General features: G+C 35.3%; 3 protein-coding genes across 3 annotated transcripts; 2 read left to right on the top strand and 1 right to left on the bottom strand.

Moving 5' to 3' along the window:
- The first annotated feature begins 448 nt into the window (after positions 1-448).
- On the top strand, positions 449-2,348 carry LOC108949284 (anaphase-promoting complex subunit 7). The gene has a single exon (XM_018816855.2). It carries the CDS (start codon positions 539-541, stop codon positions 2,171-2,173), a length of 1,635 nt encoding a protein of 544 aa, XP_018672400.1. The 5' UTR covers positions 449-538; the 3' UTR covers positions 2,174-2,348.
- On the top strand, positions 2,349-11,213 carry LOC100184081 (clusterin-associated protein 1). The gene is made up of 8 exons (XM_026839805.1): positions 2,349-2,551; positions 2,946-3,202; positions 5,920-6,085; positions 6,291-6,396; positions 7,566-7,735; positions 8,876-8,997; positions 9,856-9,948; positions 10,327-11,213. The coding sequence occupies exons 1-8, from the start codon at positions 2,418-2,420 to the stop codon at positions 10,506-10,508; spliced, it is 1,230 nt and encodes a 409-aa protein (XP_026695606.1). The 5' UTR covers positions 2,349-2,417; the 3' UTR covers positions 10,509-11,213.
- Positions 11,214-12,780: 1,567 nt separating this feature from the next.
- On the bottom strand, positions 12,781-16,703 carry LOC100186458 (wee1-like protein kinase 1-A). The gene is made up of 10 exons (XM_002130772.4): positions 16,457-16,703; positions 15,385-16,318; positions 15,205-15,268; positions 14,962-15,131; positions 14,569-14,690; positions 14,321-14,467; positions 14,054-14,247; positions 13,763-13,933; positions 13,497-13,642; positions 12,781-13,406 (listed from the first exon to the last, which is right to left on the bottom strand). The coding sequence occupies exons 1-10, from the start codon at positions 16,566-16,568 to the stop codon at positions 13,220-13,222; spliced, it is 2,247 nt and encodes a 748-aa protein (XP_002130808.1). The 5' UTR covers positions 16,569-16,703; the 3' UTR covers positions 12,781-13,219.
- Positions 16,704-17,229: the final 526 nt, after the last annotated feature.

Here is a 17,229-nt window from a genome sequence, read left to right as displayed (position 1 = left end):
TTGCTAATATGTCGCAATCAATTTTCAGGTCAAACAATCGCTATTATGATACAATAAATCCTTGTGTGAATCCCTACTAGGCTAAATAACATTAACAACGTATTCGAATCTAATACCGAGTATAACATTCTGTACTTACAAAGTTTTGAATATAATATTTCAGTTTGGTATTAAAATATTTCGAAGATTTTACGTTGTTTTTCGAGTCGCATGAGTAAAAAACGCTTTAAAGGTTATTATCGGCAAGTTTCACAGACACGCGATTCGTTTTACGTAACTAGTGGAAACCTGATGTAACTTTTAATTTTCGTATTCCATGCTAATTAAACATGAAATATGAAAATGTAATTAAATTTATTAGGTTAAATTTTAAACATAAAAATGCGCCCGAATTAATTTGGACGCGTGATCGTTAACGGACGAAAAATGCGCCTATTTACGGCCCTGCATATAATTTTACAAACTTGTATTTGCAGAAAACCAGTATTTTATTTCCTTTATGGTTCATCTAGTTGTAGTTTTGGAGAATTAATATTTTATGAAAATGGCCAGTGTCTGTATAGTGGACCAATTAAGGATGTTACACTCAAGCGAACTTCATGCTTCAGTGGCTTTGCTTTCCGGTCTAGCAATTTCAATCACGAAGAATTTAAATGCATTTGGTCCAAGTCAGCAATATGATATTTTAGTGTATAGCGGCGATAGTTTTTTTGCCAAGAAGGAATACAAGAGGGCAGAAGCAGCTTACCGCCGAGCACTTAACGTGCGCAAAGGAGTGCCAAAAAACACGAAGAGCGCACAGAAGGAAACGAATTTGTCTCACGTTTATTTTCGAATATACGAGTGTTGCATGGAAGAAAAGAATGAGGATGGAGCACTAGAGGCGCTGCTGAACATTGAGGAAAAACGAAGGTGTTCGAAGGTGAACTACGCAATTGGAAAGCTTTACCAAGCAAGACAAATGCGAAGAAATGCCATTAATTGTTACAAGGAAGTCCTTCGTGAGTGTCCGCTTGCGCTGGATTGCGCAATCGAGTTGTTACGACTGGGTGAGCATCCTAATGTGGTGATAAGCATAATGAATGTGAATGGTAGTGTAGACTGGTTGCCTGCGTACATAAAAGCTCATGCGTCTGTTGTGAACAAAGAACACACAAAAAGTGTGGTTGCGTTTGATGCTCTGCAGAAGCGAGTCAGTTTGGCTGGCAACCCAACAGTACAATATGATCTTGCCATTGCGTGTTACATGGCTGATGATCATGACTCTGCTATGATGCATCTTAAGTCACTTCATAGACAGGAAAGGTTCTGGCTTCGTGGCATGGACCTTTATGCCTCTCTCCTATATGATGAGAAGAAAGCGGAAGAACTTGGCAAGTTTTCCACCGAGTTGTTTGCTGTCTCAGATCTTCAGCCTGAATCATGGATTGCCCTTGGTTACCATGCTCTACTAAATGAGGATTACACAAAAGCAGTTTATTTGGCTGCGAGAGCTAATCAACTAGATCCGTTTTCAGTGCAGGCTTTCCTCTTAAAAGCTGCAGGTCTGGTTGGGCTTGGAGAAGTACAGACTGCTCTCTCACACTCCAAAGAAGCAATCTCACTCGCCCCTCATAGATTGGACTGCTATGCTAAGCTTGTATCATGCTACATGAGTGAGAATCGTAATAACGACGCATTGACTGTGGCAAAAAGTGCGTTCGAGGCTCTTGGTCCGTCACCTGGCTCATATGTACTCTGTGCACTCACAATGCTACCTGACTCAAGTGTGCTAGACAAAGCTGGGAAACTAGTGGACCGCGCGCTTACTCTTGATCCAAATCATAAAAGTGCGATTGAAACGAAATGTACCATTCTGTACCGACAAGAGAAATACTCCGAAGCAATTAAGTGTCTTAAATTGGCCACACAGAGGTTTGGTAGCAGCGCCTTGCATTGCTTGCTTGGTGACTGTTATTGTAAACTGTCAAAGCTCACAGATGCAGTGGATCATTATAGCATCGCTCTCTCATTAAACCCATGTTGTGTGGAAGCAAAGGACGGCCTCTCTAGAGTCAGTGAAGCAGACAGAAGTGATGTTTTTGACGCAGAGACGGGAAACAGTTTTGAAACTGAGGAAAGTGATCGCATGACAACAGGGATTGCCTGGCCACAGGAAAATCCATGGTTTTAAACAATCCTTAAATTTGTTAATTGGCTGCAGCACTGCCTAATTATAATATACACAATGGTAATATAGTCGTTTATATTTCAATATTATTAGGAAATAATATGGAAAAGCGGGCAACAATTGTATCATCCTTTTTTCCAAGCGTTTTTCTAAACATTTAATATTTTTCTCGTTCCAGGCTTAGTGTTCTCGATAATTTAAACTTTGCGTTGCCATTATAACATTTGTGGCTCTCTACTGCCTTCTAATGTCATACCGGGATCTTCGTAACTTCACAGAGATGATGAGAGGACTTGGCTATCCTCGACTCATATCTGTGGAAAACTTCAGGCAACCAAACTTTGAACTGGTGGCTGAGATTCTTCTCTGGCTTATACAGAGGTAAGTTGTAAAATGAAGAAAAGGGTTCTGTTACGCTGACATGACAGCCCTTACAAACACATTTGCAGCCCGAAAACTCTAACACACGCTGACACGCGTTTTTGCCGCGATTGGGTATGAGGTTGCCTGGTTCAGCTGGTTGTATTATATAACAGCCCCCTTTTAAACATGCTGGTCACTACTGCGAAGCATGCACTAAACCCGTTAAGTTACCATTGTTTTTAGTTCATATTTTATCTAAGTGGTGCCTATTCCTAATAATCATGTGCGTTTATGTTCTGGTTTAGTGATGTGGTTGTGTTGTGAGGATCAGTTAATAATTTCAACTTCATACTTTACAGTAGGGCACCACAATTTCCAACCATTTAATTTTTGATCTTAATTTTCCCCCCAGGTATGAGCCAGATGCTCACATCCCAAAGGACATCGACACAGAGCAGGATCGCGTCATCTTTATCAAATCCTCTGCTCAATTCATCGCAACCAAGATTCACATTAAGTTGAACACCAAAAGATTATACATGGCTGATGGATATTCTGTCAAGGAATTATTAAAAGTTGCTTCTGTTCTCCACTCAGCCATGAAAGCAATTGATCATTCCTCTGCTGGGGACTCACAAAGCAGTCACAGTCTTACCACGTTTGATATTGGTAAGTAGGGATGCACATTACAGAATAATTAGGTATTCTAGGATATCCTAGAATACTTTATTTCGAATCTAGAATTCCGAATCTAGAATTTCGAATCTTTTTATATTTACCGGAAAAAATAATTTTACCCACAAATGTCAGTTTATTGACTCTTTCATAGCAACCTTGTTGGATCATGAGCTGTAAAAAGATTAAAAATTGTACTATTGGGTAGTTTTTGAGTCATAAGGCGTATAGCAGGCTAAAATATTATTCAAATGTTTAAAATTTGTTTAATACTTGTTATGTTATGTAACACTCTTTTAAGATAGATCATGTGAAACTTCAACTGGTAACATTGGGTGCTCGTTAATTAATTTGCATTACGTCAATTTTCACAAGAATGAATTCACAACGATTGCTTTGCTTACCAAGTGATAAATGTATGTTATCACATGCATTTTGTTCTAATACCTAAGTCGACGCACATCATAAAAATGTGGCATTCTGATTTATTTCATACTTATACTGTTATACACGAACACAATGTTTTGACCTCCTTGTTGATTGGGCAGGGGGCACATTCCTCTACATATTATGAAGCATCATAGTTGATATTAGAGTTGAAATAAGACATGTGACAGATACTTACATAGCAACAATGGCGGACACTTGGTCAATATTTGGGGGTGCTGACAACTAGAGGTTGGCCAAAATTTATGTTTTACCGATAATCGGTATCGGTAAAAATGCGCGGATAATACACTTATATATAAAATAGTTCGTGCGAAGCGACGTACGTCCTACTTGACCTTTACGTTTGTCGTAGTTTAGCCTTCTCGTGCGTCTTGTTTAGCCTTCACGTGGGCTATAGTTTAGCCTGCGTCGTAGTTTAACGTCCACGTGCGTAGTAGTTTAGATTTATGAATGTCGACTCTCGTAGTTTACGTTTAGTATTCATGTTGGTCGTCACTCCAAAGTTAGTTAAGAAAAGCAACACATATAAGGTTACCTACTGAGAAAGTGCAGAACAACCATTTCTTTTCTTTATTATAACTTGCAATATCGTGAATACAGTTATTAATTTTGATTAATACTGATCATTTCATATATTTCGTTATAGTGACAATTATCGGTTTTAATGGAAAAAATATATGGTCGGTCTCTACTAAATCCAGACAAAGCGTGTGAAAAAGATATTAGCGCCGAGTGCTAATGATGTTTTCAAGGAGAAAGGCGTACGAGAATACGCCCCTGTTTAGTCGAAAAGCACCGCTAATCAAAATCATACAGAACACATGGCTTACGTTCAAACGCTGCTTGATAAAGAGAAGACGCGTTTCGTGAATTCCAGTGTGGCAAGATGCAGAAATAATATAAAAAAAACTATATTAGTAATAGTTGTTATTAACATAAGTTTTTACGGTGGTTAATAAGCAAGCTACATTGCCGCTCACTTAGTATTACTATCTTTTCTCCTATGTTCCAAAGAACAGCGTTTTTGGCTTTAAGCCAACGATTTTTCGTGCTGTGCTGATCGTGGACCGCAGCGCACCAACGTTCTGCCCCGATCAAAGCACGATTGCCGCTACGCTCATCTCGTGCGATTCGTTACTTTTCAGAGCAAAACGAACGGAAATTAATTAAAGATAAAGTCAAGCTCGCTTGAATAATGTTAGTTGCTTCTCTTTCTTCAATTTTAATATGTTTCGCCCTCGCGTCAACGCGTGTATTTTTATACCAATCGCATGCGGGAATTTCCCGTTTTCTAATGGAAATTGGTTATCCTCGGTAAACATGACCATGAAGCCCTGCTGCGCATGACGGATTATTTTTAAATAACGTCAGCTTTTCCATTTGAATTACTGATCGTAACTACAATATTTTAAGTGCGCTTGTCCTCTAGACATACCCAAGTGGGAGAGATTTTAAGCGCGCGAGTTAGCACTTCTATTGTTTATTTTATTGGGGGTGCTTGCGCACCCGCTCGCACCCCCCAGTGTCCGCCACTGCATAGCAAGTAAATAAAAATAATGTTGCAATTCTAACTTTCCAAGCAAAGGAATGTAATATTGAATGAAACTTGTGTGTGTTAGCGTTTTTCTGTTATCTTGACACCAAAACAGTTACAGTTACCTTACACCCATGGAAAATTCACCGAATATTAGGTTGGATAAAAAGAAACAAAATTCACAAACTTTCGGTTATTTCTTCAACTTACTCCAAGTAATGCATTAAAAATTCTTTTTTTGGTCTGGATGAACAATATTTATCAAACAGAAGAAAAAATTCACTAAATGTTAACGTTTTCTATTTTCTAAACTACGCATGAATATTCAATTTTTTTTCAGATTTGGTATAATAAATGCTTCTTCATCAGTACACAAATTTTATTTTGTTGTTGTTATGTCCCTTTAAATTTTGCTGTTCATTTAAATAAAAAAATATTTACATGGTCAATTTACAAAAACAAATTTTGGATCGAATTATGAAGTAGTTCAAACGATAAAAGTCTCTTTAAATTGGCTGTTCTTTTTTTAGACTTCGTAGCAAGGTATTTGATTGTTAACTAGATAATTATATGTGGTTTTCTAATATCTATGATGTACGAAGTTTCAGCTTAAAAAAGGTTTTTCTGTCTTTAGAAGAGAATGGCAGAGTGGGGCTACTGGACAATTAATAATAAAACTGTTTAATTTATTCAGTAATATTCTTTAATATCAATGTTTTAACAAAAGCTTCGAAAATCAACGAGTTGAAAGCTGTTCGTCAACTTGCATCGGAAGTCACACAACGAGGAGCCACGTTGTATCATCTTTTATCACAGGAACCTGAACTTAGAGATGCACGGATGTCGGCTCTTGCCCACCCACTAGATATCAACACTATTGAGAAGGGGCTAAGGTTAGTTGAATGATAATAATAATAAAATTTAGAACAAACTCATCGAATTTTTGAAGTTTTAAAAAGTTTTAAAAGTTCGTGAGACAAAATTTTTGAAGTTTTAAAAAGTTTTAAAAGTTCGTGAGACAAGTTACCCCAAGCACCACTAATGTAACACACACTGTCCAAGTCAGATCTTTGAATAATATTTGATTGTTGTAACTAGGTCAAGCATAATGAAAGTTGAGCAAAACACAAAATCCACACTTCAGAAACTTGACAACGTGGCAGCAGATGAAGCAAACCTTGAAGCCAAGATTGAAAAGAGAAAAGTAAAATAATCGTAATTTTTGTTTTCATGGGTGAAGTTCTGCAGTATACCATGGGTCCTTGATTTGAACCAGAGTTGGCCAAAACTTTGATTTTAAGAACTATCGTATATACTTGAAAATTATTCAGGTTACAATAGTAAAGTGCTTATTTTGTAAACAGAAGGTTCTTGGGTCAAGGCTTTATACTGATACCATTATAGTCGTATGTGAAATTGGGAAAGATTTAATGACCATTCCCAAAACCCAGTAGTCACTACAGGGTTGTTTAAACATTTGTTTGACCAAATATTAAAAAAGAAGTATTTTGCCCAACTTTAGAATATCGTTTTTATTTTAAAACAGTTTTTTTTGCGAATTACAGTTTTTTGACTATTTAAAATATCATAGCTCATATACTTTGAAGGGGCATACCAACGAAAAATGAAAATTTGTGTATGGATAGATATGCACAAATGTAACCTAACGGTACCATCAAAGTTTGCCAAAACGAAACGGCTTCTGAAAAAATCGTGTGAAAAAAACCCGCTGGAGTAAAACAAATTTGGCTGTTTCGACAATACATAGGATTTCCCATAAGAAATAAATTCACTCAACTTTGATCGTTTCTAGTTTCTAAAATACTAAAGAAAATTCAAATTTTATTTCTTATTTGGTATAATAAATGCTTTTTCTTCAAGAATATATATAAAAATTGTACAACATAGACTTTATTATGTTTTAAGTATTCGATTGAACGTAGGTACATACCAGATTATGCTGACTCAGCATATTTTTATACGTTATGTTAAACACGAAAAACTGACTTTTTTATAAAGCATTCATTATACCAAATCAGAAATAAAATTTAAATTTTCTTTAGTATTTTAGAAACTAGAAACGATCAAAGTTAAGTGTTTTTTTTTTCTAAAAACATTCATTCATTCATTCATAATAGGAAATCCCATGCATTGCGCCAGGGCGAATTTTTTTTTACTCCAGCGGTCGAATTTGCTTTTTTTTAACTCATTTTTTTTCAGATGCTGTTTTGTATTTTAAAACTTGAATGGTAGCTTTAGATCACATTTAAGCATATCTATCAATACACAAATTTTGATTTTTCGTTGGTATGCCCCTTTAAAGTGCTTACAAAGTAAACTAGTCTAACTAAATTACATCTGGTCGCAAATTAGTCGGAATTGGATCGTTCCAAAAAGCGTCTCTCCACTTTACAAAGTGTCCGCCCAGCATTCATGGATGAGTTTGAACGTTTAGAAGAAGAATTAAAACTTCAATACGCCAGTTACCTGATTAAGTTTAGAAACATGACGTACCTTGAACACCAAATGGAGGATCATAACAGGTTGGCTTGCGTTCTGGTTGTGAATATTTTGCCTAAGACGCAAATACCAAATGGAGAACCATGGTATTTTTTTTATTCTTAATGGGTGAGGTCCCTGTCAAGGACATAGGATTTTGGCCAGATTTGGCACAAAACCCTATCCACCCGGAAAGTCCATTTAAGTCCTTCGTGCGACCGGTGCCGCGACAGCGCACCGCGTAAGTTGGCATCGAATTTTTGGGTTTCTAAGAAACACCAGAGTATTTTAGAAAGTATCCGGTGTTTCTGAAAATTTAAATTTTTGTTTATTTTTAATTTATATCTTTTGTAATTTTTGTAATAACACTATTTATTTAAATTTGATTGGTTTTTAAAACAGGTAGACAATTTAGATAACGATTGCAACAACGCGCAGTCAGTTACAGATATTTAAGCAGTGTTGTAGTTGATAAAGGCCATTTAAATTCTTGTAACCAGTCACGTGGGTGCACGATATAAAAAAATGTGCTCGGAAAAGAGTTTTTTAAATCAAATATTTTAGTGGCAATTTATTGCAAATGTAAAAATTCTGGGCATAAAGTCTAGTTTTTTATCACACTTTCTGTTAAGAATGTGGCAATGTTAATAAAAGCTCAGCAACCAAACGCAAACCTCCGCATGCGTGTGCTGCGGAGCTGAGCACATATGACATCACCAAGGAGAAAGGAATACGAGTAAATGTTCCTGTTTAGTTGAAAAGCCTTGCTCATCAAAATCATACAGAACATGTGGTTTGCGGTTAAAGAGCAACCAGTTTTTAATTCCTAGTGCTGCAAGACGTAGAGTTCATATAAAAAAATTATTCAAAAATTACACTGCAGCAGTTTTTATTGTTTTAATAAAAAAAAAATTTTTTAGAGTTGATGGATTTTTGTGTAAAGAAATACAGTAATCTGAATATCTAATGATACCATGTGGACAAAACGTATATATATCATAATATACAATTGGTTGCACTTGGTTTTTGTCTGTTACGCTTTTCGTAGCGCCAAGTCCCTAATTAATTCCTAAGTGTGAATAGCCTTAATAGATTTGCGCATAGAAAAATGTTTAGATAAATGAACTTTTATCTTAAAATTTATGGGTACCCTACCCTAACTAATACATACAATTATTCTTTAGACAAGAACAAGCAAGAATGAATGAGAATGAATTGTCATTAAGGAGAATTCAAACTCGCTTGAGAGAAGAAGAGAAGAAGGTAATTCTCAACGATTCGTTTCTCGATAATGACGCACTTGATGGTAAGTTGTTGCTTTTTTCTTGCATTCTTTTTTGCTTTCTTCACAATATTTTTTCCTTTTATTCTGTTCCAACTTCACTTGATTTCCAACGTAAGGTTCATCTTGACAGCGAGCATAAGTGGTATGAAGCCACCATGTATGATTTGCAACACCTGTGTATTAAACCCCTTGGGTTTCCCACCCGAGGATAATCTGATCAGGTTGCATATATTCCCAACATTATAACATATATTTAAACCCTTATTCTTTTAAACAAGTGGTTCCCAAACTGTGGTACGCGTACCACTAGTGTTAGGCGAAGGTCTCCCAGGTGGTACGCGAGCTACTTATTAGGTTCACACCAAACCATCGCGTTAATTCTGCCCATACATGAAAATTTTAAGCACCCGCAGGCCAAATAATCAAGGGAACAATCGATATTATGACGCAAATAATCGCTGTGTGAATTGCATTATGTCGTAATTAATTGCCAGGTTCAAACAATTGTTATTATGATGCAATGAATCCATGTGTGAATTCCCACTATTACGTAACAAACATGCTGCTTGGCTAAGGAAAATATCATAAATATACAGCAGTGCTACTTCTGGAACATATTTAGGTAGTTTATTACTGCCTGTTGCCCTGTTTAATAGGCAAATGACATTTATTTTACACGTTACTATGAGAAAGGCAGTGCCAAGTTTGTGTTGTGTAAATTATCAGACAATCCAACTTTTTGGCCTGGATCCTTTAGTCGTGTAGGTGGTACGAGAACGTTACATAAACCAAAAAATAGTATACGAGTTAATAAAGTTTGGGAACCACTGTCTTAAATCCAAAACCATATTCAAGCATAACGTTCTTTTCCATTCTCAGGATTGGGGTTAGGGGGCAGTGGTGAGGATTCGGACGACTTAAACAATGAAAATCTTGAAAAAAGACCTCAGAACCCTGAACGTCCCCATGCTGGTATCTATGTGTTTACTGTTTATTAATTAAACAACTAACTGCTCTATATGTTTCTCACTTTTTTGTCTTGTTATATATATATACTGAGTTTTTTTTCAGTATTTTAATATTTAGAGATTTGGTTCTAACACCAATGTGGGCCTATCTGTTCTTGGGCAAAACACTTACTTGCAATTGCTCGAATCCAGTGGTCACTAATGAGTTGTCTAAATTGTCAGCCGTACAATAAGTTGTACATCAAACACAAGTTACATACATGGTAACTACTCACTATTAAGCAGGCACAAAGTCTATGAAACAGAACACCTGTGTTCCAGCGACTGTTGTTGCCCCGCTACAAGAGGGTAAAACAAGTTACATCAATTCATTCCAACACAGGTGTTCGTAGAAGTATGTACATCGATGGTAGCGACGATGACTCGTTATCCAGTGATGATATTGATGTGGCCGATGATGATGATGATGATGATGTCATAAGCGATGACGAACTCATGTTGCGCGGGGAAGTCCCAGAAGGTGGGGTCCCATCACAGGACGAAGATGACGATGACGATTTTTAAAATTGACAAATGATTTTGTATAATAAAGTGATGGTTAAGAACAAAATATTTTTTATAAATTTAAAATGTTTCATTTAAAAATTTGCCAAAGCCTAGAGCTTATAAGAAAACTATTTTCCGATGCTGAAATAAAGGTCATAAAATATAAAGAAAGCTATTTAATGTATTTAAAAACAACTTCTTGTTAAGAACATTTTTTTAGTAAAATTAATAAAAATGTAAGTTAAATTTTGGTTTACACAAACACAAAATTTAAAAATTCTCTGAAATAAAATATTGATGTTGACCAAATTTATTTAATAAAAATAATTTCTCATCTAAACCAGTAGTTCTTAAGCCCTTTCTTTGATGCAACCCCTTTAAACCCCCAACAAGTATTTTACCCTCTTCTAGAATTGTTTATATAGTGTAGACCCAACAAACCTTAATAATTTAGCATCCCAGCAAACCTGGTTAAGAAAGCCTGTTCCAAAGTTTAATAAATATAGTTTGTTTGTTTCTTCACTATAATATATGTTTTGCTGCATTAGAATATAAGTATATCATGTTATAGTTGTATTTTCTGGTATTTCATAGGTAGTAACTTTAGTTTACACAATGATATGTATGCTTTAATCTGTTATGCCACAACACTGTAAACTTTGTCGCTTTTGTTACCACTTGGAGAATCATGAGCAAAATTAAACGTACCAAGGTATTGTTAAATCCCAGTTGTTTTAAAAAGCTGAAAGATACAAATTTCACTGATTTTAGGTAACATGTGCCACACCCAGAAATTCACTGTTAGCCTGGAGCATTTTATATAAGAACGAAATTATCGCTTTAATTTAAAGAAAAAACTTGACACGTGTATGAAGCAAAAGCTGGCAATGTTACCAAAATCAAAATACATGACGGTTTTTGGGTGATATCACAGTTTAGTTCTATCATTCCTTTCTTAATTAAGAAGTTATTTAGTGATTCTCACAACAGGTGTTATTTTATAAATTTGAAAACACACATGGTTAATTTTAATTAATAAGTGAATTTATTAATAGAAATACACATAACAACATCAAATAATGCTGTAGCTTTGAAAATTTAGTTTGAACATTCTTTTCCTTGCCCTACTGCTATAGTTTTTAACATGTTACATATACCTTATATTATTGCATAACAATTGGTATTGTTTAAACGATAATGATTATTGTTTGAACATCAGTTGATAAATATTGTATCGTCACTTCTCATAAATTATCTCCCAGTGCAAATGACTGAATTGCCAATATATTTTCCATATATCATCTTGTTAATATATCAGCATATTATGTTTGAATTACAGCTGAGGTATAAATTTTTGAATTAAAAGCAAACCTTAACCATACAAAGTACAATGTAAGGAATAAAGGACACCAAATTGAAATATTTTGATATTAACAGTATTCTCCAACTTAGGTAACCTATCGAAGTTAACCCAGCTGTGCCAGTTTCTTTTCCATGTAAACTTTATATATAGAACTTTAAACAATATTGTATGATGTTTTGGTTTCAAATTAAAGTCTCCTGCCTGATATAAAATTGACCCCTGCCTATTTTGCTCATAGTCATGTTTATATCTCAGTTCTTTTTTCCACAAAACTAAAACTAGGTTTATTAGACAAAATTAAACTGATGTACGAAATATTCAAGTTTTTGTTATGAATCTATGAAACTAGTTTAATCGTTCACACTCTAAACTAAAATACAAAATTTCATCGGCTTTACTATGATTTAGCGAGCATTTGAAAGTATTTCTTTTTACTTGATTTACTTTACTGATTGAAAGTATTTCACCTTACTATTTCGCATTTTTTTACCTGTTCAAAAATACTGTTTTTCAATACATATATATATATTTAATATTTTATCATTAAATGATCTCTTCTGACAAAGTTTCCTATCCTACTATATTTAAGTTTTGTAAAATTGATGTAAGGTTTAATATATTAATATCGCATCTGAACGTCATACAAATTTTAACATTAAATAAACAAATATTTAAGGAATAAGAGGAAAATTAAAACACCCTGTGAAAATTTTATTAAATTCAATCAAGCATTTTATGTCAAAACACCCTTTTGAACAGATTGGTGTACAATACATTACCAGTTGCATCTCAAGCATAGTCCAATGTTTCACAATCCAACGTAACAGTCCCAATACAAATATTCATTTTAAATTTTGAATACCATACAGTAGATATCTGGTCTAAATGAATACCTTTCAACAACTTTCTGGCGAGGCACCAAAATGAGGTTTGTACCATGCACGGCAGTGTATTCAAATATTTTGGCAATATTTTTAAGCACGTTCGGTAAATGTTTAGCAGTGATGAGGGTCGGCATAATAAACAGCAGACGTTTGAAAGAAGTGAATCGTGATGTATATTCATAACACAAGAACACCACACTGAACTAGCCGCAAGGTATGCAACATAACAGCAATGAAACCACAATGAAATAGAACAGAAAAGAACACAAACGAAAGATAATGGTTGGGTGGATATGCTCCAATACATATGTAACCAATCACACTTGGAACATCATATTACAAAACAGTAAAACATAAAAAGGCGAATAAAAAAACAGTTTGGCATGATTGAGCTCATCTCTGCAGTGATTATCAGCAATTTAATGGAAGGCACATGTAAGGGCAGTTTAAAAATAAATATTCAGTTCTAAAACATGCGGCAGTTAGAACATGTTAAGACTCATACTACGGTTGCATTTCTTTCCAATAAGTCGTGTTGTCTTGCCACCCTTTAACGAACTTTGCAGCTTTCGGGTTGCACCAAGCATACCACCACGACGTACACAGAAACTTTCTCGATGAAATACAGGAGGCTGTTCCTGTGGGGCTTTGCGGGCATTTTCTAATTCCCTGTAAAATAACAAACATTATTGTAAAGAAACTTTTATTTCATAACCAATTAAAGCAGAAGAAAAATAAAAAATGTCACGATGACGTTACCTAGTTAGAATTTCAATTTGGAATTTCTGTTCATTGAGCTCTTTTTGTAACTGATGTTTACTTTTGGAAGAGTAAGTTGACAAAATTGGATGCTGCAGAAGACCGGCTGCACTTGGTCTTCTTGATGTTGAAGGATCAATCATACTCTGCAAAATAATTATACATTTTAATTTGCTCTTATATAATCACCATAATTTTTATTTTCTTTATGAACAAACTAAAATTAGGAACAATAACTGAAATGGATAAAACTAAAAAATAAATACCTGAAGAAGTCTGTTAAACTCTGAAGAACAACCAGAAAGTGGGGGTAAGTTGCCTGTTCGTAACTTGTGCCACTCTGGTCCATTCTTGGGCAAAATTCCACCTCCAGCAAGCTCATATATAGTGAGGCCCAGTGCAAACACATCAGCTTTAGGAAGATGACTGAAGTTTTCCTATAAATTGTTAAAAGTTTTAATAAATTTAAATCAACAAAAAACATAAACATTATTTTATAATGGATATCCAACAAAAACGACATTGTTTTAATTTTTTTAAAACAAAAAAAAACAAACCTGTAAAACTTCGTTTGCAAGATAGCGGCAATCACCCTCTTCAACTTGTGGGTCTTCTACACAAGTTACATGACCAAGGTCGCCAATTTTGTAAATACTTTCTTCGTTTTCTGGTTGAGCATGAAACTCATTTTCATCATTACTGTGGCGTGGAGATCCAAAAGAGCGACGTTCTTTGCAAATGAAGATGTTGCCTGTAAGGTAAATTATTGTAAAAACCATGTTGCACGCTGAAAAAGTTTACAACAAGTGGTTTCTAGAACTTACCAGGTTTGATGTCTAAATGTACCAGGTTTTGAGAATGAATATATTTGAGACCTTTCGCAATTTGCACTAAAACATTTTGAGCTTCTTTTTCAGACATGACAATTCCCGCTTTTTGATTTTCACTCAGAACATCTGCCAAACTTCCACCTAATAGAAAAAAGCAAGGTTTATACCCTGAGTCTGAAGTGTACTTAATTTTTTCATTTTTAGCCTAGATTTTTTTTTAGACCACATTCAATAATACATACCGTTACAGTATTCGTTTTGAATAACCATGTGATCATTTTCTGCCCAAGCGGAATAGTATCGAACCACATGTCTATGTTTTCCAAGCACAGCATGAGCACACACCTCGCGAATTGCATTGGCCCTGCAAGTAATTAAAAAACAACCGTTAAATTACAAAAACTGCAACAATTGTATGTATTTATATACTTATTTTCATTTCGTTACTAGTAGTAATATAATACTATTTAGGAATTTGCCGAACTAAACCCAAACGCTTTGCACAATTTTAATACAAAAATTTTTTTAACAAAATGCATTCTTGTGCAGCTTTCTCCTTAATTACGCAACTGGCTTTCGGTTTCCGTGTTTGGGTATAGTACGCTCCCAGAAACATAAAAATCCAAGTAACTTACTCATCAATTGAACCAGCGAGAGGTTGCTTTGATCGTTTAATTGCATAAGTACATCCATCCAGGCGGTTAACACATTTATAAACTGCTCCAAATTCTCCATCACCAATTTTACCAACTTCGTGAAACTCTTGAGCATAACGGGAAATGTTATTTTCTCTTAAATGAATCCTCTGAAAAGATAAAACGTTTAGTACAAGAAACATGTTAATGTTTAATGTATTATATTAAAAATCCGGAACTTACCTTTGCAGGTCTTGCTTCATCTTCCTCATCATCAAGTCCGCTGTCTTGTAATAAAACAGAATCGCTGAAAAACAAGTAGATAATATTATACCAATTTTTGGTTTTTATTTTGATATCTTTTAAATACACAACAACATAGAGTGAAAAACAGAATTAACAAGAATGAAAAATGTAACAAACCTTGCTTTCTGTGTCCTTAAGCGTTTTGAGCTGACAGATCGGTTATCTGGGGTGAATGGGTTGATATTGACAAGCGGTGAGGCTCGCATTAAGGAAGCGCGAACATTTGAACCAAGCACATGTGCTCTTCTGGTGATCGGGGAATAACAATCTTCACTGTCATCCATAAGCTTGCTTTTACTGGAAGGAGTGTGTGGAAAAGTTGAATCGGATACTTTTAAAATATCAAGACGGCTACGACTCTTTGTTGATGCGACAGGGCTCACGGGGTTAGGAGCGGATATTTTATCATCAGAATCCTTTTTCTCGTTGATACGTGATTTTAACTTGCTCATGAGGGTTTTTGGTGTGCGTGGTGTGTCAAATAAAGTGAGGGCTCTAAGTTTTCTTGTGTGAGGGGGAGTTTCAGGTGGAGATCTAACAGGAGAACAGCAAGAGACACCAGAAGAAGAAGATGGAGAAGTTGACATGTTTAAAAACCTCACACTGCGTCGTGGGGAGTGAAAATTGCTTATGGGCCGTGGTCTAATTGGAGAGGAGAAACAACTGTCGCTGTTATTTTCATCGCCACTGCTGCAGGAGTTGAAACTGAATGCATTAGATGCCCGCATTGGAGAAGCAGTCGGTGTATTCTCATCATATTCTAAACAACCAGAGTCTCTTCTTTCAGCATATGTTTTAAACGGGAGTGATAAGGTTTTTGAATCATCATCATCTGACATTAAGTTGGAATCTTCAACTTGTTTTAAATTAGATAAAGGCAATCCATGCGATATTTTGTCATTCTTTCGCGGCAGTCTGCAGGCGGAATTTATTCCTGACATTCGGTTTGAAACCTTTCGTGGCTGAAAGAACAATGATCTTTTCACAGGAGAAGGAGTGTACGTCATATTTGAACTATTCCATGATTTAGGTGACTTGGCTGTGCTGATGTCTGCGCATAAGAGACAAACAATTATTTAACAATTGTTTAAATAATTTGCAACACTAAATCAATTCAACATATACCAATACATTGCAATATGCAGATGCAGTTTCGAATTTATTACAAAAGTTTAAAAGAAATATTTACCGGATTCTTCTTCCATTCCATCATCACTGAAATTCAAGGTGACTTTAATACTATCCATGTCTACTGGTGAGTTCTGATTAAGTTCATTTAAGCAGGATGATGTCAGTGCCATTCCAATACTGATGAATATATATCCCAGAAACAAATAAACAGTGAAGCACTGATATATTTGCAAACAGCTGAGTTTGTGTAAACTTTAATGTATCGCTTATACTAAATCAGTTCTCTGTTTAATGTAAATTAAAATCGTTAGATAATATACAACATATTAATCTTACAAACATTGTACTTATGTTACCTTATCTTTTATTCCCTACATAACCTTGTAACACAACTGAAAGAAGGTGTGCCTGAGAAATTAGTCTATGCTGCTGCTAGAGGAAGTATATTGCTACACATGTAAATAATAAATACAACTTTAATTTGCGCAAAACTGCAACAACAAACTATTCACGCGTCCAGCCGACCTACATTTTAAATGACCAGAGTTCGCGTCGGTACAACACGAGACAAGCGCGCGAACCTTTTTTAGCCAATCATAATCACTCGTCTGAGAAACTACGGGTACCGTCAGCGTTACACAATTTCCTTTTTTCATTCGTCTGCAGCTCTTTTGCAAACAGAAACTAATTAATGTTAGCCATTGTTACACGTGACCTAATGAATGCCTGCCCGCGTTGGTAAAGTATTTCATATTGAACTTACTTTAAGACAAAAGCTCGGCTGGGTTTCCAATGTCTGACTGTGAAGCGCATTGTAAAAGAATATTTATA

The sequence above is a fragment of the Ciona intestinalis genome, unplaced genomic scaffold, assembly GCF_000224145.3.
Source record: "Ciona intestinalis unplaced genomic scaffold, KH HT000970.1, whole genome shotgun sequence".
Taxonomy (NCBI): Eukaryota; Metazoa; Chordata; class Ascidiacea; order Phlebobranchia; family Cionidae; genus Ciona; species Ciona intestinalis.
The sequence above is the reverse complement of the archived record's forward strand: the minus strand, read 5'-3'. Positions and strand labels throughout refer to the sequence as shown.

What these genes read in the sequence shown, in the direction of transcription:
- LOC100184081 (XM_026839805.1), top strand. Translation starts at nt 2,418, where the DNA reads ATGTCATACCGGGATCTTCGTAACTTCACAGAGATGATGAGAGGACTT. An exon ending in ACTATTGAGAAGGGGCTAAG is followed by an intron (nt 6,086 to 6,290) that starts GTTAGTTGAATG and finishes TGTTGTAACTAG; the next exon opens with GTCAAGCATAATGAAAGTTG. An exon ending in CGATAATGACGCACTTGATG is followed by an intron (nt 8,998 to 9,855) that starts GTAAGTTGTTGC and finishes TTCCATTCTCAG; the next exon opens with GATTGGGGTTAGGGGGCAGT.
- LOC100186458 (XM_002130772.4), bottom strand. Translation starts at nt 16,568, where the DNA reads ATGGCACTGACATCATCCTGCTTAAATGAACTTAATCAGAACTCACCA. An exon ending in TCAAAACGAATACTGTAACG is followed by an intron (nt 14,468 to 14,568) that starts GTATGTATTATT and finishes TTTTTCTATTAG; the next exon opens with GTGGAAGTTTGGCAGATGTT. An exon ending in ACATTTAGACATCAAACCTG is followed by an intron (nt 14,248 to 14,320) that starts GTAAGTTCTAGA and finishes TTTACCTTACAG; the next exon opens with GCAACATCTTCATTTGCAAA.
- LOC108949284 (XM_018816855.2), top strand. Translation starts at nt 539, where the DNA reads ATGAAAATGGCCAGTGTCTGTATAGTGGACCAATTAAGGATGTTACAC.